Below are 20,876 nucleotides of genomic sequence, written 5' to 3'. Positions count from 1 at the left end.
GCAGGTGCTTCCACACAGGTGTGGTTCCTGAGTTAAGTAAGCAATTAATATCCCTTCATGCTTAGCGTCATATATATAAAAAATATTGGGCATACCATTATTTTGGTTACCATGGCTATGCCCCCATCCAGAGCACGAGTGGTCACTGAATGGTTTGATGAGCATGAAAATGATGTAAACCATATGCCTTTGCGGTCTCAGTCACCAGATCTCAACCCAATTGAACACTTAAGGGAGATTCTGGAGTGGTGCCTGAGAGTGTTTTCCACCACCATCAACAAACCCCAGATTATGGAATTTTCTCATGGAAGAATGGTGTCACATTCCTCCAATCGAGATCCAGACACTTGTAGAATCTATGCCAAGGTGTATTGAAGCTGTTCTGGCTCGTGGTGCCCGATGCCCTATTAAGACACTTAATGTTGCTGTTTCCTTTGTTTTGGCAGTTACCTGTATATTACTATGTGCTCTATATAAACGTTTAAGAAATAGTCCATATTGTCATGCAGTGTCTCAAAACCACAGCATTTACATGAATAGTTTACATTGGCTGTCTACACATTTCAAGTTAAGTATGAAAGTAGTTGGCGGTTGTCTGATTTCTTAACTCCTCACTAACCTACAGGAAGTTTTACATTGTATAACCAATATTACATTTTATTCAGATCTTATTACTTCAATGGAATTAGTTACAAAATGAGTTTGAATGTCTTCATTTAAATGTCTGTTTGGACAGTTATATTGAACTGTTATCACTGTAACTATCAAAGAAACAGTAAAGACATGAAAACATTCACTGTAAAAACGTTAGCATTTTTTATCATTACATGGTCATATCACTCTCCTTGTGTATGTAATACATGATTTAAAGACGTATGAAAGTACATGTCATATTTGGTTAGATAGTTCTGGGATCAAAGTTCCACTAAAGAGATGTTGGGCACAATAGTGAGGAACTGGTTGTTTTGCTCAATCCATAGTCAATCCATAGGGTTCTTCTCAGTAGTCTTCTCTTCCTCTGTAGTCAGGTTCTTCTCAGTAGTCTTCTCTTCCTCTGTAGTCGGGTTCTTCTCAGTAGTCTTCTCTTCCTCTGTAGTCGGCTTCTCTTCCATAGTATCCTCATCCACCACCTTCTCCTTCTGGTTGTCATCGGGGCACAGCTCTGAAATAAGGAGGATGTAAAGATTAGATACAAACAGAGAGATTTGTGTTGCATGACTACTACCCCTCAGTGTCACAGAGGAAGTTTGTTTCATTGCCATTTCCTGACTAAATTGCATATCCTCTAGAATTCAGGCCATACTTGCTCTCAGCTATGCGTCTTTACCACAGGAAAACGAGGAAGCTTTATATGTAGATAACAAAAAGGACATAGCATTTTTATTATGCTTGTAATGTCTCCCCCTTGTGGTTTTGCATGGTTATGACACACCGTAGTTCGCCTGTAGTGGGCCAATGATAATGGCCATTGGTCTTTGCAGTAATTTCAACTTTCAACGAAAACAAGTTGAGCCTGTATATTGCTATGGAACTAGACCCTGACCATGGAATGGCCATCATTTCTTCCTCTGTCTGCTCAAGATACAGTTAGAGAGGTACTTGTGACTGCTCATATGATTCAACTCCCCTCATTCCCCTCAAAGTGACAATTTGGACAAGCTTAACCTTTTATTGATTTTTCAGCATCTATTACAGATAAAAAGATGAGGAGCGAAGAGAATCGCTGACCTGTTTCTCCATCATAGGTGTGGTGTGTCTCTGGGAAGTTCAGGCACTCTGCCTGGTTCTTATAGGTGTCCAGGTATGTGGGATCCATTTTCCCTGACCTTGCTGAAAGAGAGGGGGGAGGGAGGCTGGTAAGCTGTCCAAATAGTAACTTGCTTGTGAACTCTTTTAGGGCTAGTAACAGACAACCAAAGGCTCATCTTCCATTGTCTTTCAAAACAATGCATTGAACTCGCTGGTTACTGAAATAGTGACCGCTTTGACAGAAAGATACTGTTTCCACACCTTATCGGTGTAGGGTCAACTTTCACAATGCCCTATCTGGAGTACAGCCTGCCTACAGTCGTGGCCAAAAGTTTTGAGAATGACACAAATATTAATTTTCACAAAGTCTGCTGCTTCAGTGTCTTAAGATATTTTTGTCAGATGTTACTATGGAGTACTGAAGTATAATTACAAGCAGTTCATAAGTGTCAAAGGCTTTTATTGACAATTACATGAAGTTGATGCAGAGTCTATTTGCAGTGTTGACCCTTCTTTTTCAAGACCTCTGTAATCTGCCCTGGCATGCTGTCAATTAACTTCTGGGCCACATCCTGACCGATGGCAGCCCATTCTTGCATAATCAATGCTTGGAGTTTGTCAAAATTTGTGGGTTTTTGTTTATCCAGCCGCCTCTTGAGGATTGACCACAAGTTCTCAAAGGGATTAAGGTCTGGGGAGTTTCTTGGCCATGGACCCAAAATATCGATGTTATAACGAGAGAATCACTGACATGATGTCAGCTGATCCTTTTGTGGCAGGGCTGAAATGCAGTGGAAATGTTTTTTGGTATTCAGTTAATTTGCATGGCAAAGAGGGACTTTGCAATTCATCTGATCACTCTTCATGACATTCTGGAGTATATGCAAATTGCCATCATACAAACTGAGGCGGCAGACTTTGTGAAAATGAATCTTTGTTTCATTATCAAAACTTTTGGCCACAACTGTACACTGCTACTATTTATCAACATCAATGAGTGGGGCCCGCTTGGGGCTAGCTTCGTCCCAGATCTGTATGTGCTTAAACAAAGTCATACATTTTGGTCATGACACTGAACCAACACAGCAGTTAGGAGTCGGTTAAAGCACATCCAGATGGGTCCAGACTAGTTTTGGAGTGGACTCAAATTGATTGTTTAAGTGGACTTACTAAACAGGAGTAGGTATCTGCCAGTGATGTCTCCATTACGAGAGGTGTCTGACCATAGCAGGCAGTCAGGGCAGGTCTCCAGGTACTGACCTTTGTGTTCAGACAAATGAACTGTGGATCCACAAAATGATCCATTATGATTAGGACATTTGGTAACACCTTTTTAGGCCTGTTTCAGCTAATACTTCCAAGAATTCAACACATTTGGTAAAATCTTATACCAAATGTCAGGTTTCGTTTTGGTGCTTGTTTTAGTGATTACCAAATAAACTACTATATAATTATTAGGTAATTATAATGTTGCAAAATTTTTACCATGCCATATTCAAGTACCTGAAAATTATCTAACTAAAATAAAGTGTAACATTATTTTATTCTTTGAATCTTTACAGGCTTATCATCATGACATAAAGTGAAGACATAGCATGGTATAATGATAAGGCACAGGGTACAGTACAATGTACGTAATAAATAGGCAAGTGGATAAAGTCCCTATTATTGAGCAGGTAAATGATTTCATCATTAAGATGTAGAGCACTAGCCAGGTTGCCAAATCGGTTTCTGCTTCAGCCAACTCGCTCCTTTGTTGATGTCCTATTTGGCATAACGCCAGAGGAGGGTGTTGGCTAAAGCACAGACAGATCTGGTGAGCAGGCTAGTAGAGCACGGGTCACTTACTGTGAACTGTGGAGGTGGTGCCGGAGATGGTAGCATTTGTTGCACCGACAACGCATTTGCCATCACTGATAGATATTTAGGAAAACTTGTTAGCATAAAGTAGGTGCCAACCTGAGACATTCTCTTTGCTTTCCGAGAAAGGTGAAATTAAATGTCTACCATTGCAGATACTTCCCTAATATTTTTTAACGCCCAATGACATTTGTTACAGTCCACATTCATATCCACAACCTAACCAGACTTACATGCGGTCTCCCCAACGTAGTGTGACTACTTGATGGTCAGATGTAGCCGACAGGTCAATCCAGGAGCTTTTCAGAGTCCCCAAAGCTTTTTGGAAGACTGAATGATCCGCAGACCCCATCACATACACCCATTTGCCATAGATCTACCAGTCACAGACAAGGGAAAACCCATGAGTTTCAAACCATCTTCATTGCAGTATCCTTAACCTAACTTGGACCATTTGAAGTTGAAAAAAACAACAAAAGGTACACTCTTAGAATAAAGGGTTCTTCTGGTGTCCCCATAGGAGAACCCTTTTGGTTACATGTAGAACCCTCTATGGAAAGGGTTCAACATGTAACCAAAAAGGGTTCTTCAAAGGGTTCTCCTATGGGGACAGCCGAAGAACTCTTTAAGGTTCTAGATAGCACATTTTGTTCTAAGTGTAGAGTAGTACAGATGTATGATCTTAATTTGATCACTCTTTTGTTGCTGAGAATATTCCTACACTGCAGGAAATGCAAATGAGCTTTGCAATTTACATAAATTAACTGAAAACCCGCACTAACACACAGTTATAATAACAGTATTGCACTTTTCATGTAGGCTACTTTTGGCCAGCTAATAGCCTAACCACAGATCAAGCAATATTATGGACTAGATGTTCTAATCCTTTTGCTGGAGGACTTTCTTGCTATGACAATACTGGTAGTATTAAGATCCTAAATCTGTATGTATACTGCACAGCATCTGTCACTGCCCCAAAATAAATAATCACACGTTCATTTGCCACAAATAGCTCTTATTTGTCAAATAAATGGCTGTGTCTCAAAATGACACCTTCCCCAGAGTCTTTGGCTCTGGCCAAAGTAGGTTTTCTGGATAGGGAGTAGAGTGTCATCTGCAACGTAGTCATTAAGTCTAAAGATTATGTTTAGTATTATGATCACAACTTACCTCAGTATGGTCCTCCAGTACCAGGGGTTTGACCAGTTCTTTACAGAGCGGTGTAGATGCAGCATTCAGAGAAGCTAGAGCTAGGAGAGATACAACTAGCTGGACAGACATAGTGAAAGATGAGAGAGATGGAGCAGAGACACGTGAGACGATAGTACAGTACAGCCAGAGCAGGACACCTCTACTTCTGGAGCATGTGCTTCACAGAGGCTTAGACAAAACACTGTTGCATAAGGGGCTATGTGGAGGAGGAAGAGGAGGGGAGGTTTTCAACAGGCTTGAATGCTTGAATGGATACGTGAAGGCCTAAATCAGCATTCATATCCAGACTTTTCTTATATAACTCTGAATGGTTGTCCCCTCCCTGACTGAGTGGACACCATCTATTAGCTAGGGACCAGAACACTAAATAGAGACTGTATGGGAATACTGCCCTTGAATTAATTCACACAGACAGCCTGGAAACCAGCTAAATGATGACGACCACAGTCTGGTGAGGTAGCTTTTTACAAGTTAAATAATTAATCAAATGATCAATAGGGTGGAGAGTGTCTGGATTGGTATAGAACTACTGTAAAACAATGTTGCAGGATGAAGAGGGAGGAAGCCCTTGGTTTGGTGTATGTGCACATGGATTTATTTGCACATGAGGCCTACACTTTCTCATGGGTCACCTGGCAACCAACTGACTTCAAATCAAATCAAATTTATTTATATAGCCCTTCGTACATCAGCTGATATCTCAAAGTGCTGTACAGAAACCCAGCCTAAAACCCCAAACAGCAAGCAATGCAGGTGTAGAAGCACGGTGGCTAGGAAAAACTCCCTAGAAAGGCCAAAACCTAGGAAGAAACCTAGAGAGGAACCAGGCTATGTGGGGTGGCCAGTCCTCTTCTGGCTGTGCCGGGTGGAGATTATAACAGAACATGGCCAAGATGTTCAAATGTTCATAAATGACCAGCATGGTCGAATAATAATAAGGCAGAACAGTTGAAACTGGAGCAGCAGCACAGTCAGGTGGAAGTTGAAACTGGAGCAGCAGCATGGCCAGGTGGACTGGGGACAGCAAGGAGTCATCATGTCAGGTAGTCCTGGGGCATGGTCCTAGGGCTCAGGTCCTCCGAGAGAGAGAAAGAAAGAGAGGAGGAGAGAATTAGAGAACGCACACTTAGATTCACACAGGACACCGAATAGGACAGGAGAAGTACTCCAGATATAACAAACTGACCCCAGCCCCCCGACACAAACTACTGCAGCATAAATACTGGAGGCTGAGACAGGAGGGGTCAGGAGACACTGTGGCCCCATCCGAGGACACCCCGGACAGGGCCAAACAGCAGCATGCCCCAGCCTTGGTCCCAAAACAAAATAGCTTTTCTTTGGACTGTTTTGTTGTGCCCTTTTGTCTCATTTGGCATAAAGATGTAACAATGTGCTGACCCTTAGGAACCAACAAATTCATTCAGGGTGAGGGCTACATGGAAGCTGAAACAGGTAGCAATTGAAATAGATTGTAATGAAAGATGCCCCAGATGATGTGTCTGAAATAGCCAAATCCACTCATTTGAAGGCGCATCAACATACTTTTGTATATATAGTGTATATATTTATACTCCGGACATTGCTCGTCCTAATATTTCTTAATTCCAATCTTTTACTTTTAGATTTTTTTCAAATCAAATTGTATTTTTCACATGCGCCAAATATAGGTAGACTGTAAAGTGAAATGCTTACTTACAAGCCCCTAACCAACAATGCAGTTTAAAAAATATGAATAAGAAATAAAAGTAACAAGTAGTTAAAGAGCAGCAGTAAAAAAACAATAGCGAGACTATACACAGGGGGTACCGGTACAGAGTCAATGTGTGGGGGCACCGGTTAGTCGAGGTAATTGAGGTAATATGTACATGTAGGTAGAGTTATTAAAGTGACTATGCATAGATAATAACAGAGAGCAGTGGTGTAAAAGAGGGGGGGCAATGCAAATAGTCTGGGTAGCCATTTGATTATGTGTTCAGGAGTCTTATTGCTTGGGGTAGAAGCTGTTTAGAAGCCTCTAAACTTGGCGCTCAGGTACAGCTTGCCGTGCGATAGCAAAGAGAACAGTCTTTGACTAGGGTGGCTGGAGTCTTTGACAATTTTTAGTGCCTTCCTCTGACACCGCCTGATATAGAGGTCCTGGATGGCAGGACGCTTGGCCCCAGTGATGTTCTTGGCTGTACGCACTACCCCCTGTAGTGCCTTGTGGTCGGAGGCCAAGCAGTTGCAATACCAGGCAGTGATGCAACCCGTCAGGATGCTCTCGATGGTGCAGCTGTAAAACCTTTTGAGGATCTGAGGACCCATGCCAAATCTTTTCAGTCTCCTGAGGGGGAATAGGTTGTGCTCTCTTCACGACTGTCTTGGTGTGCTTGGACCATGTTAGTTTATTGGTGATGTGAACGTCAAGGAACTTGAAGCTCTAAACCTGCTCTACTACAGCCCCGTCGATGACAATGGGGGTGTGCTCAGTCCTCCTTTTCCTGTAGTCCACAATCATCTCCTTGGTCTTGATCACGTTGAGGGAGAGGTTGTTTGCCTGGCACCACATGGCCAGGTCTCTGACCTCCTCCCTATAGGCTGTCTCGTTGTTGGTGATCAGGCCTACCACTGTTGTGTCATCAGCAAACTTAATGATGGTGTTGGAGTCGTGCCTGGCCGTGCAGTCATGAGTGAATAGGGAGTACCGGAGGGGACTGAACACGCACCCCTGAGGGGCCCCTGTGTTGAGGATCAGCATGGCAGATGTGTTGTTACCTACCAATACCACCTGGGGTCGGCCCGTCAGGGAGTCCAGGATCCAGTTGCAGAGGGAGGTGTTTAGTCCCAGGGTCCTTTTTAATGGGCTTTGAGGGCACTATGGTGTTGAACGCTGACCTGTAGTCAATGAATAGCATTCTCAGATAGGTGTTCCATTTGTCCAGGTGGGAAAGGACAGTGTGGAGTGCAATAGATATGCGGTATGCAAATTGGAGTTGGTCTAGGGTTTCTGGGATAATGGTGTTGATGTGAGCCATGACCAGCCTTTCAAAGCACTTCATGGCTACAGACGTGAGTACTACAGGTCGGTAATCATTTAGGACAGGTTACCTTAGTGGTCTTGGGCACAGTGTCTGCTTAAAACATGTTGGTATTACAGACTCAGACAGGGAGAGGTTGAAAATGTCAGTGAAGATACTTGCCAGTTGGTCAGTGCATGCTCGCAGTACACGTCCTGGTAATCCGTTTGGCCCTGCGGCCTTGTGAATGTTGACCTGTTTAAAGATCTTACTCAAATCGGTTGTGGAGAGCGTGGTCACACAGTCGTCTGGAACAGCTGGTGATCTCATGCATGTTTCAGTGTTAGTTGCCTCGAAGCGAGCATAGAAGTACTTTAGCTCATCTGGTAGGCTCATGTCACTGGGCAGCTCTCGTCTTTGCTTCCCTATGTAGTCTATAATGGTTTGCAAGCCCTGCCACATCCGACGAGCATCGGAGCCGGTGTAGTACGATTCAGTCTTAGTCCGGTATTGACACTGCCTGTTTGATGTTTTTCGTCGCAGGGCATAGAGGGATTTCTTATAAGCTTCCGGGTTAGAGTCCCGCTCCTTAAATGCGGCAGCTCTAGCCTTTAGCTCAGTGCAGATGTTGCCTGTAATCCATAGCTTCTGGTTGGGTTATGTAGGTACGGTCACTGTGGGGATGACCTTATTGAGGAAGCCAATGACTGATGTGGTGTACTCCTCAATGCCATAGGAAGAATCCGGGAACATATTCCATTCTGTGCTAGCAAAACAGTCCTGTAGTTTAGCATCTGCTTCATCTGACCACTTTTTTATTGACCGAGTCACTGGTGCTTCCTGCTTAAATTTTTGCTTGTAAGCAGGAATCAGGAGGGTAGAATTATGGTCAGATTTGACAAATGGAGGGAGAGGATGTATTGTTAGATATTACTGCACTGTTGGAGCTAGGAACACAAGCACTTTGATACACCCGCAATACCATCTGCTAAATACACTACCGTTCAAAGGTTTGGGGGTCACTTAAAATGTCCTTGTTTTACAAAGAAAAACTTTTTTTTGTCCATTTAAAATAACATCAAATTGATCAGAAATACAGTGTAGACATTGTTAATGTTGTAAATTACTATTTAGCTGGAAATTGCTTTTTTTTAATGGAATATCTACAGTTGAAGTCGGAAGTTTACATACACCTTAGCCAAATACAGTGGGGCAAAAAAGTAGTTAGTCAGCCACCAATTGTGCAAGTTCTCCCACTTAAAAAGATGAGAGAGGCCTGCAATTTTCATCATAGGTACACTTCAACTATGACAGACAAAATGAGAGAAAAAAATCCAGAAAATCACATTGTAGGATTTTTAAAGAATTTATTTACTAAGTATTTGGTCACCTACAATCAAGCAATATTTCTGGCTCTCACAGACCTGTAACTTCTTCTTTAAGAGGCTCCTCTGTCCTCCACTCGTTACCTGTATTAATGGCACCTGTTTGAACTTGTTATCAGTATAAAAGACACCTGTCCACAACCTCAAACAGTCACACTCCAAACTCCACTATGGCCAAGACCAAAGAGCCGTCAAAGGACACCAGAAACAAAATTGTAGACCTGCACCAGGCTGGGAAGACTGGATCTGCAATAGGTAAGCAGCTTGGTTTGAAGAAATCAACTGTGGGAGCAATTATTAGGAAATGGAAGACATACAAGACCACTGATAATCTCCCTCGATCTGGGGCTCCACGCAAGATCTCACCCCGTGGGGTCAAAATGATCACAAGAACAGTGAGCAAAAATCCCAGAACCACACGGGGGGACCTAGTGAATGACCTGCAGAGAGCTGGGACCAAAGTAACAAAGCCTACCATCAGTAACACACTATGCCGCCAGGGACTCAAATCCTGCCGTGCCAGACGTGTCCCCCTGCTTAAGCCAGTACATGTCCAGGCCCGTCTGAAGTTTGCTAGAGAGCATTTGGATGATCCAGAAGAAGATTGGGAGAATATCATATGGTCAGATGAAACCAAAATATAACTTTTTTTGGTAAAAACTCAACTCGTCGTGTTTGGAGGACAAAGAATGCTGAGTTGCATTCAAAGAACACCATACCTACTGTGAAGCATGGGGGTGGAAACATGCTCTGGGGCTGTTTTTCTGCAAAGGGACCAGGACGACTGATCCGTGTAAAGGAAAGAATAAATGGGCCATGTATCGTGAGATTTTGAGTGAAAACCTCCTTCCATCAGCAAGGGCATTGAAGATGAAATGTGGCTGGGTCTTTCAGCATGACAATGATCCCAAACACACCGCCCAGGCAACGAAGGAGTGGCTTCGTAAGAAGCATTTCAAGGTCCTGGAGTGGCCTAGCCAGACACCAGATCTCAACCCCATAGAAAATCTTTGGAGGGAGTTGAAAGTCCGTGTTGCCCAGCAACAGCCCCAACACATCACTGCTCTAGAGGAGATCTGCATGGAGGAATGGGCCAAAATACCAGCAACAGTGTGTGTGAACCTTGTGAAGACTTACAGAAAATGTTTGACCTCTGCCATTGCCAACGAAGGGTATATAACAAAGTATTGAGATAAACTTTTGTTATTGACCTCTGTCATTGCCAAATACTTATTTTCCACCATAATTTGCAAATAAATTCATTAAATCCTACAATGTGATTTTCTGGATTTTTCTTCTCATTTTGTCTGTCATAGTTGAAGTGTACCTATGATGAAAATTACAGGCCTCTCTCATCTTTTTAAGTGGGAGAACTTGCACAATTGGTCGCTGACTAAATACTTTTTTGCCCCACTGTACATTTAAACTCAGTTTTTCACAATTCCTGACATTTAATCCTAGTAAAAATGCCCTGTCTTATGTCTGTTAGGATCACCCCTTTATTTTAAGAATGTGAAATGTCAGAATAATAGTAGAGAGAGAGTGGGTCAGAAGTTTACATACACTCAATTAGTATTTGGTAGCATTGCCTTTACATTTTTTAACTTGGGTCAAACATTTTGGGTAGCCTTCCACAAGCTTCCCACAATATGTTGGGTGAATTTTGGCCCATTCATCCTGACAGAGCTGGTGTAACTGTGTCAGGTTTGTAGGCCTCCTTGCTTGCACATGCTTTTTCAGTTCTGCCCACAAATTTTCTATAGGATTGAGGTCAGGGCTTTGTGATGGCCACTCCAATACCTTGACTTTGTTGTCCTTTGCCACAACTTTGGAAGTATGCTTAGGGTCATTGTCCATTTGGAAAACCCATTTGCGACCAAGCTTTAACTTCCTGACTGATGTCTTGAGATGTTGCTTCAATATATCCACATCATTTTCAGGCCTCATGATGCCATCTATTTTGTGAAGTGCACCAATTCCTCCTGCAGCAAAGCACCCCCACAACATGATGCTGCCACCACCGTGCTTCACGGTTGGGATGGGTTCTTCAGCTTGCAAGCTCCCCCCTTTTCCTCCAAACATAATGATGGTCATTATGACTAAACAGTTCTATTATTGTTTCATCAGACCAGAGGACATTTCTCCAAAAAGTACGATCTTTGTCCCCACGTGCTTTGAAAACTGTAGTCTGGCTTTTTTATGGCAGTTTTGGAGCAGTGGCTTCTTCCTTGCTGAGCGGCTTTTCAGGTTATGTCGCTATAGGACTCGTTTTAATGAGGATATAGATACTTTTGTACCTGTTTCCTCCAGCACCTCCTTTGCTGTTGTTCTGGGATTAATTTGCACTTTTCAAACCAAAGTAGGTTAATCTCTAGGAGACAGAACGCATCTCCTTCCTGAGCGGTATGACGGCTGCATGGTCCCATGGTGTTTATACTTGCGTACTAGTATTTGTACAGATGAACGTGGTACCTTCAGGCATTTGGAAATTGCTCCCAAGGATGAACCGGATTTGTGGAGATCTACAATTATTTTTCTGAGGTCTTGGCTGATTTCTTTTGATTTTCCCATGATGTCAAGCAAAAAGGCATTGAGTTTGAAGGTAGGCCTTGAAATACATCCACAGGTACACCTCCAATTGACTCAAATTATGTTAATTATCTTATCGGACAACAGCACTGCACCCCCAACAGCAACTCGCCCAAGCCTTCCCCATTTCTCCTTCTCCCAAATCCATTCAGCTGATGTTCTGAAAGAGCTGCAAAATCTGGACCCCTACAAATCAGCCGGGCTAGACAATCTGGACCCTTTCTTTCTAAAATTATCTGCCGAAATTGTTGCCACCCCTATTACTAGCCTGTTCAACCTCTCTTTCGTGTCGTCTGAGATTCCCAAAGATTGGAAAGCAGCTGCGGTCATCCCCCTCTTCAAAGGGGGGACACTCTTGACCCAAACTGCTACAGACCTATATCTATCCTACCGTGCCTTTCTAAGGTCTTGAAAGCCAAGTCAACAAACAGATTACCGACCATTTCGAATCTCACCATACCTTCTCTGCTATGCAATCTGGTTTCAGAGCTGGTCATGGGTGCACCTCAGCCACGCTCAAGGTCCTAAACGATATCTTAACCGCCATCGATAAGAAACATTACTGTGCAGCCGTATTCATTGATCTGGCCAAGGCTTTCGACTCTGTCAATCACCACATCCTCATCGGCAGACTCGACAGCCTTGGTTTCTCAAATAATTGCCTCGCCTGGTTCACCAACTACTTCTCTGATAGAGTTCAGTGTGTCAAATCGGAGGGTCTGCTGTCCGGACCTCTGGCAGTCTCTATGGGGGTGCCACAGGGTTCAATTCTTGGACCGACTCTCTTCTCTGTATACATCAATGAGGTCGCTCTTGCTGCTGGTGAATCCCTGATCCACCTCTACGCAGACGACACCATTCTGTATACTTCCGGCCCTTCTTTGGACACTGTGTTAACAACCCTCCAGGCAAGCTTCAATGCCATACAACTCTCCTTCTGTGGCCTCCAATTGCTCTTAAATACAAGTAAAACTAAATGCATGCTCTTCAACCGATCGCTACCTGCACCTACCAGCCTGTCCAACATCACTACTCTGGACGGCTCTGACTTAGAATACGTGGACAACTACAAATACTTAGGTGTCTGGTTAGACTGTAAACTCTCCTTCCAGACCCATATCAAACATCTCCAATCCAAAGTTAAATCTAGAATTGGCTTCCTATTTCGCAACAAAGCATCCTTCACTCATGCTGCCAAACATACCCTTGTAAAACTGACCATCCTACCAGTCCTCGACTTTGGCGATGTCATTTACAAAATAGCCTCCAATACCCTACTCAACAAATTGGATGCAGTCTATCACAGTGCAATCCGTTTTATCACCAAAGCCCCATATACTACCCACCATTGCGACCTGTACGCTCTCGTTGGCTGGCCCTCGCTTCATACTCGTCGCCAAACCCACTGGCTCCATGTCATCTACAAGACCCTGCTAGGTAAAGTCCCCCTTATCTCAGCTCGCTGGTCACCATAGCATCTCCCACCTGTAGCACACGCTCCAGCAGGTATATCTCTCTAGTCACCCCCAAAACCAATTCTTCCTTTGGCCGCCTCTCCTTCCAGTTTTCTGCTGCCAATGACTGGAACGAACTACAAAAATCTCTGAAACTGGAAACACTTATCTCCCTCACTAGCTTTAAGCACCAACTGTCAGAGCAGCTCACAGATTACTGCACCTGTACATAGCCCACCTATAATTTAGCCCAAACAACTACCTCTTTCCCAACTGTATTTAATTTTTATTTATTTATTTATTTTGCTCCTTTGCACCCCATTATTTTTATTTCTACTTTGCACATTCTTCCATTGCAAAACTACCATTCCAGTGTTTTACTTGCTATATTGTATTTACTTTGCCATCATGGCCTTTTTTGCCTTTACCTCCCTTCTCACCTCATTTGCTCACATTGTATATAGACTTGTTTATACTGTATTATTGACTGTATGTTTGTTTTACTCCATGTGTAACTCTGTGTCGTTGTATCTGTCGAACTGCTTTGCTTTATCTTGGCCAGGTCGCAATTGTAAATGAGAACTTGTTCTCAACTTGCCTACCTGGTTAAATAAAGGTAAATAATAAAAAATCAGAAGCTTCTGAAGCCATGACATTTTCTGGACTTTTCCAAGCTGTTTAAAGGCACAGTCAACTTAGTGTATGTAAACTTCTGACCCACTGGAATTGTGATACAGTGAAATAATCTGTCTGTAAACAATTGTTGGAAAAAATACTTGTGTCATGCACAAAGTAGATGTCCTAACCGACTTGCCAAAACTATAGTTTGTTAACAAGAAATTTGTGGAGTGGTTTATAAACAAGTTTTAATGACTCCAACCTAAGTGTATGTAAACTTCAGACTTCAACTGTACATAGGCGTACAGAGGCCCATTATCAGCAACCATCACTTCGGTGTTCCAATGGCACGTTGTGTTAGCTAATCCAAGTTTATCATTTTCATTGGCTAATTGATCATTAGAAAACCCTTTTGCAATTATGTTAGCACAGCTGAAAACTGTTGTGCTGATTAGAGGCAATAAAACTGGCCTTCTTTAGACTAGTTGAGCATCAGCATTTGTGGGTTCGATTACAGGCTCAAAATGCCAGAAACTCGTCAGCCTATTCTTCTTCTGAGAAATGAAGGCTATTCCATGCAAGAAATTGTCATAAAACTGAAGATCTCGTACAACACAGTGTACTACTCCCTTCACAGAACAGAGCAAACTGGCTCTAACCAGAATAGAAAGAGGAGTGGGAAGCCCCAGTACACAACTGAGCAAGGGGACAAGTATGTTAGAGTGTCTAGTTTGAGAAAGACGCCTCACAAGTCCTCAAATGGCAGCTTCATTAAATAGTACCCTCAAAACACCAGTCTCAACAGTGAAGAGGCGACTCCAGGATGCTGGCCTTCTTCAAATCAAATTTTATTTGTCACATACACATGGTTAGCAGATGTTAGTGCGAGTTCTAGTTCCGACAATGCAGTAATAACCAACAAGTAATCTAGCCAACAATTCCAAAACTACTACCTTATAGACACAAGTGTAAGGGGATAAAGAATATGTACATAAAGATATATGAATGAGTGGTGGTACAGAGCGGCATAGGCAAGATACAGTAGATGGTGTTGAGTGCAGTATATACATATGAGATGAGTATGTAAACAAAGTGGCATAGTTAAAGTGGCTAGTGATACATGTATTACATAAGGATGCAGTAGATGATAGAGTACCGTATATACATATACATATGAGATGAATAATGTAGGGTATGTAAACATTATATTAGGTAGCATTGTTTAAAGTGGCTAGTGATATATTTCCCATCATTTCCCATCAATTCCCATTATTAAAGTGGCTGGAGTTGAGTCAGTGTGTTGGCAGCAGCCACTCAATGTTAGTGGTGGCTGTTTAACAGTCTGATGGCCTTGAGATAGAAGCTGTTTTTCAGTCTCTCGGTCCCAGCTTTGATGCACCTGTACTGACCTCGCCTTCTGGATGATAGCGGGGTGAACAGGCAGTGGCTCGGGTGGTTGTTGTCCTTGATGATCTTTATGGCCTTCCTGCGACATCGGGTGGTGTAGGTGTCCTGGAGGGCAGGTAGTTTGCCCCCGGTGATGCGTTGTGCAGACCTCACTACAGCCTTACGGTTGTGGGCGGAGCAGTTGCCGTACCAGGCGGTGATACAGCCCGACAGGATGCTCTCGATTGTGCATCTGTAGAAGTTTGTGAGTGCTTTTGGTGACAGAGTTCCTCTGTCCAGTGTCTCTGTTCTTTTTCCCCATCTTTTCTTTGTATTGGCCAGTCTGAGATATGGCTTTTTCTTTGCAACTTTGCCTAGAAGCAAAGATCTCGAGAGCCCTTGGTTCTCTATGGTGTTAAGTCAAAGCGTTACTAGGGGGGTGTTCTAGTCTTTTCATTTCTATGTTTGGTGCTCTTAGTATGGTTCCCAATTATAGTCAGCTGATGTTCATTGTCTCTAATTGGGGATCATATTTAGGAAGCCTTTTCTCCCACCTGCTTTGTGGGATATTGTTTTGTGTATGTGCATGTTGCACCACTGATGTCACGATTCGTTGTTTGTTTATTGTTTTGTTTGGAAGTTTCCCTTTGTGGAACTTTAATAACGCTCGGCCTTGGTCCGTCCATTTTCACGAGCGTGACAGAATATCCCACCAAGCAAGGACCAAGCAGCGGCCTCCCGGGTGGCGCAGTGGTTAAGGGCGCTGTACTGCAGCGCTGAGACTCTGGGTTCTGAGACTCTGGGTTCGCGCCCAGGCTCTGTCGTAACCGGCCGCGACCGGGAGGTCCGTGGGGCGACGCACAATTGGCCTAGCGTTGTCCGGGTTAAGGAGGGGTTGGCCGGTAGGGATATCCTTGTCTCATCGTGCACCAGTGACTCCTGTGGCGGGCCGGGCGCAGTGCGCGCTAACCAAGGTTGCCAGGTGCACGGTATTTCCTCCGACACATTGGTGCGGCTGGCTTCCGGGTTGGATGCGCGCTGTGTTAAGAAGCAGTGCGGTTTGGTTGGGTTGTGTATCGGAGGACGCATGACTGTCAACCTTCGTCTCTCCCGAGTCCGTACGGGAGTTGTAGCGATGAGACAAGATAGTAAACAATTGGATACCACGAAATTGGGGAGAAAAAGGGGTAAAAAACAATTTTAAAAGAAAAAAAAAGGACCAAGCAGCGTGTTCATGAGATAAAGGAGTTTTGCAGCGTGTTCATGAGATAAAGGAGTTTTGCAGCGTGTTCATGAGATAAAGGAGTTTTGCAGCGTGTTCATGAGATAAAGGAGTTTTGGACATGGGAGGAAGTCATGGGAGGATGCGAGACCCCTTCCTTTGCGGCAATTGCAGAGGACTCAGGAAGGACAGCTACGACGCAGGGGCCACATAAACCCCAAGATTCTTTTGGGGGGGGGAATGGAGCTGGTGGCTGAGCAGAGGAAAGAGCCAGAGAACATCAAGGAGGCGATGGAGAAGTTGAGAGAGGAGAGAGATGTTGGTCAAGTGTGTTCTGCTCAACATTCGACCGAAGAGCCTGTCAGCAGTCTGGTAAAGTCTGTGTCGGCTTCACACATCTGGCCTCCAGTGCGCCTTCCCAGCCCGGTACGTCCTGTGCCGGCTCCCCGCACTCGCCCTGAAGTGCGTGTCAACAGTCCGGTGCCACCTGTACCGGCTCCACGCACTAGGCCTACAGTGCGCCTCCCCAGCTCGGAGCGTCCTGCACCGGCTCCACGCACTCGACCTGAGGAGCGTGTCATCAGTCTGGTGCAACTTGCGCCGATGCCCAGTCCAGGCACGGTGTCCAGTCCCGCTCCATGGCAGGAACCTTCCTCTGCGCCGGTGCCCAGTCCAGGCACGGTGTCCAGTCCCGCTCCAAGGCCGGAGCCTTCCTCTGCGCCGATGCCCAGTCCAGGCACAGCGTTCAGCTCGGCGCCGGGGTCTGGGCGGGGGCTACGACCCGCACCGGAGCCGCCACCGACACTAGTCACCCCCCTACCCTCCCCATTTGATTTCAGGTTCTGCGGCCGGAGTCCGTGTTCTAGTCTTTTCATTTCTATGTTGGTGCTCTTAGTATGGTTCCCGATTAGAGGCAGCTGATGTTCGTTGTCTCTAATTGGGGATCATATTTAGGAAGCCTTGTTTTGTGTATGTGCATGTTGCACCACCGATGTCACGATTCGTTGTTTGTTTATTGTTTCGTTTGGAAGTTTCCCTTTATTAAAAGATGTGGAACTTTAATCACGCTGCGCCTTGGTTTGTCCATTTTCACACTACCTACATGTACAAATTACCCAGACTAATCTGTACCCCCGCACACTGACTCGGTACCCCCTGTATATAGCCTCATTATTGTTATTTTATTGTGTTTTTTAGAAATTTTGACTCTTCATGAACTGCACTGTTGGATAAGGGCTTGTAAGTAAACAATTCATGGTAAGGTCTACACTTGTTGTTTTCGGTGCATGTGACAAAGTTTGATTTGATTAATACACCCAGTCACTACAAAGATATAGGCGTCCTTCCCAACTCAGTTGCTGGAATGGAAAGAAAACGCTCAGGAATTTCACCATGAGGCCAGTGGTAAATTTAAAACCGTTACAAAGTTGAATGGTTACTCCACAATATTAACCTAAATGACAGAGTGAAAAGGAAGCCTGTACACAATACAAATATTTCTGAATATGCATCCTGTTTGAGATAAGGCACTAAAGTAAAACTGCAAAAAAATAGGTGAATAAATTAACTTTATGTCCTGAAAGCAAAATGTTATGTTTGGGGAAAATCAACACATCACTGAGTACCGCTCTCCATATTTTCAAGCATGGTGGTGGCTGCATCATGTTATGGGTGTGCTTGTCATCAGCAAGGACTATGGAGGTTTTTAGGATAAAAAGAAACGGAGAACTAAGCACAGGTAAAATCCTAGAGCAAACCTGGTTCAGTCTGCTTTTCCAACAGACACTGGGAGACAAATTCACCTTTCAGCAGGACAATAACCTGAAACACAAGGCCAAATATTCAATGGAGTTGTTTTCCAAGATGACGTTGAATGTTCCTGAGTGGCCTAGTTACAGTTTTGACTTAAATTGTCTTGAAAATCTATGGCAAGACTTGAAAATGTCTGTCTAGCAATGTTCAACAAACAACTTGACAAAGCTTGAAGAATTTAAAAAATAATAATGTGAAAGTATTGTACAATCTAGGTGTGCATAGCTCTTAGAGACTTACCAAAGGTGATTCTAACATGTATTGACTCAGGGGTGTGAATACCTATGTCATTTCATTTTCAATAAATTTGCAAACATTTCTAAAACATGTTTTCACTTTGTTATTATGGGGTATTGTGTGTATATATTTCATACATTTTTAAATCAGGCTGTCACACAACAAAATGTGGAATAAGTCAAGGGCAATGAATCATTTCTGAAGGCAATGTACATGTTGGATGCACGTCTCCAACTAAACCAAAAATAAAAGTTCAAGAATAGGATTAAGCCAGTGGCTCAGATGAAACTATCCAAGCATTAGATATCCTTTAAATTGTAATATTTGTCTGCGTTGTCAACCAAACACAATTCAATAATACTTTTGTAATACAGTAAATAGCCTAAAGTTAAGGCTATTTTACAAACTAATGTAACAGTATTTATTCAACCATAAAATGAGTAACACATCCATGACCACATTTTACAGGTCTGTGCAGGTCTTCAGAATTTCTATAATAATCTGCACAGAATCATGAACAGCATTGATCACTTGCACTATGTACTTTTAATGTAATCTCAACTGCAATCCATGTCATTTGGTTGTTCGATTAGATGAAGCATAGGGAAACACATTAAGTTGTTTTATAAATACAAAATATCTGACATATACTGAACAAAAATATAAACACAACATGCAACAATTTCAAAGATTTTACTGAGTTATAGTTCATATAAGGAAATCAGTCAATTGAAATGCATTCATTAGGCTCTAATCTATGGATTTCACAGGACTGGACATACAGATATGTGTAAGGACAAACGCTGGGAGACGAGATGCAAATACAGGGCGTGAACATTTAATAAACAACGGACATGAAACAGAACACGGACAGCGTCAGGACAGCGAAAACAAAACGACAATGCTGACTTTGGGATCAAACTGAGGAGCAGACAGATCTAGAGGGGGAAATCAACAAAGTGAAGGAGTCCAGGTGATTCCAATGAAGCGCTGATGTGCGTAATGATAGTGACAGGTGTGCGTAATGATGGGCCGCCTGGCGCTCTCGAGCGCCAGAGAGAAATGCATCTGGTCACAGAAACTGTACCTTAAAAAAAGTTAAGGGCGTGGGTCAGAAAACCAGTCACTATCTTGTGTGACCACCATTTGCAGAACGACATCTCCATCGCATAGAGTTGATCAGGCTGTTGATTGTAGCCTGTGGAATGTTGTTCCACTCCTCTTCAATGGCTGTGCAAAGTTGGATATTGGCGGGAGCTGGAACACGCTGTCATACATGTCAATCCAGAGCATCCCAAACATGCTCAAACAGTGACGTTTCATGGAAGAACTGGGACATTTTCAGCTTCCAGGAATTGTGTACAGATCCTTGTGACATGGGGCCGTGCATTATCATGCAGAAACATGAGGTGATGGCGGTGGATGAATGGCATGACAATGGGCCTCAGGATCTCGTCACGGTATCTCTGCATTCAAATTGCCATCGATAAAATGCAATTGTGTTCGTTGTCCATAGCTTATGCCTTATGCCATACCATAACCCAGCCACCATGGGGCACTGTTCACAGTGCAAACCTCTCACCCACCCAAAGCCATACAAGTGGTCTGCGGTTGTAAGGCTCATTGGACGTACTACTAAATTCTTTAAAACAACATTGGAGTAGGCTTGTGGTCGAGATATTAACATTCAATTCTCTGGCAACAGCTCTGGTGGACACTCCTGCAGTCAGCACTTGAAACATCTGTGGCATTGTTGTGTGACAAAACTGCACATTTTAGTGGCCTATTGTCCCCAGCACAAGGTGCACCTGTGTAATGATCATGCTGTTTGATCATGCTGTTTAATCAGCTTCTTGATATGCCACACCTGTCAGGTGGACAGATTATCTTGGCAAAGGAGAAATGCTAACTGACAGGGATGTAAACAAATTTGTGTACAAAATTTGAAAGAAATAAGCATTTTGATCTTTTATTTCAGCTCATGAAAAATGGGACCAAAACTTTACATGTTGCATTTATATTTTTGTTCAGTGTAGTATTCCCATTTTAACATTGTTGTGCTTTTAAATGCTTGAAAGTGCAGTAATAACACATTTAGATGACCAACAAACCACAAATCTGACATTGTTTTTCCATTGTAATTTGGTTGTGTTTTAGATGATTAAGATCAAAGTGATAGCACATTGGGAATTCAACAAACCTCTCTCTTTTTAAGTGGGTGATTAAAGGTTGAAATCTCACTGATCAATGTCAACCAAATATTACCCAAATTTCCACATTGAAATTATGTGGTGTGCCCAGTGGGCATAGCCTACACAAACACATACAGTACACATACAGACAAGGAATCAACATG

At 43.3% G+C, this 20,876-nt stretch overlaps 1 protein-coding gene across 2 annotated transcripts; it reads right to left on the bottom strand.

Annotated features, from left to right (window-relative positions):
* Positions 1 to 792: 792 nt before the first annotated feature.
* Positions 793 to 5,427, bottom strand: LOC121847934. 2 transcript variants are annotated; one of them, XM_042331475.1, is made up of 6 exons: positions 4,780 to 5,427; positions 3,843 to 3,985; positions 3,598 to 3,662; positions 2,920 to 3,030; positions 1,729 to 1,830; positions 793 to 1,162 (listed from the first exon to the last, which is right to left on the bottom strand). In XM_042331475.1, exons 1-6 carry the CDS (start codon positions 4,888 to 4,890, stop codon positions 981 to 983), a joined length of 714 nt encoding a protein of 237 aa, XP_042187409.1. In that variant the 5' UTR covers positions 4,891 to 5,427; the 3' UTR covers positions 793 to 980. The 2 variants fall into 2 exon arrangements, with proteins under 2 accessions (XP_042187409.1, XP_042187410.1); XM_042331476.1 differs by lacking the exon at positions 3,843 to 3,985 and having other exon boundaries at positions 4,780 to 5,418.
* Between the last annotated feature and the right edge of the window lie 15,449 nt (positions 5,428 to 20,876).

Source organism: Oncorhynchus tshawytscha, linkage group LG12, assembly GCF_018296145.1.
Source record: "Oncorhynchus tshawytscha isolate Ot180627B linkage group LG12, Otsh_v2.0, whole genome shotgun sequence".
In the NCBI taxonomy this organism is placed as follows: domain Eukaryota; kingdom Metazoa; phylum Chordata; class Actinopteri; order Salmoniformes; family Salmonidae; genus Oncorhynchus; species Oncorhynchus tshawytscha.
Note: the sequence above shows the minus strand (reverse complement) of the source record. Positions and strands in the feature narration are given on the sequence as shown.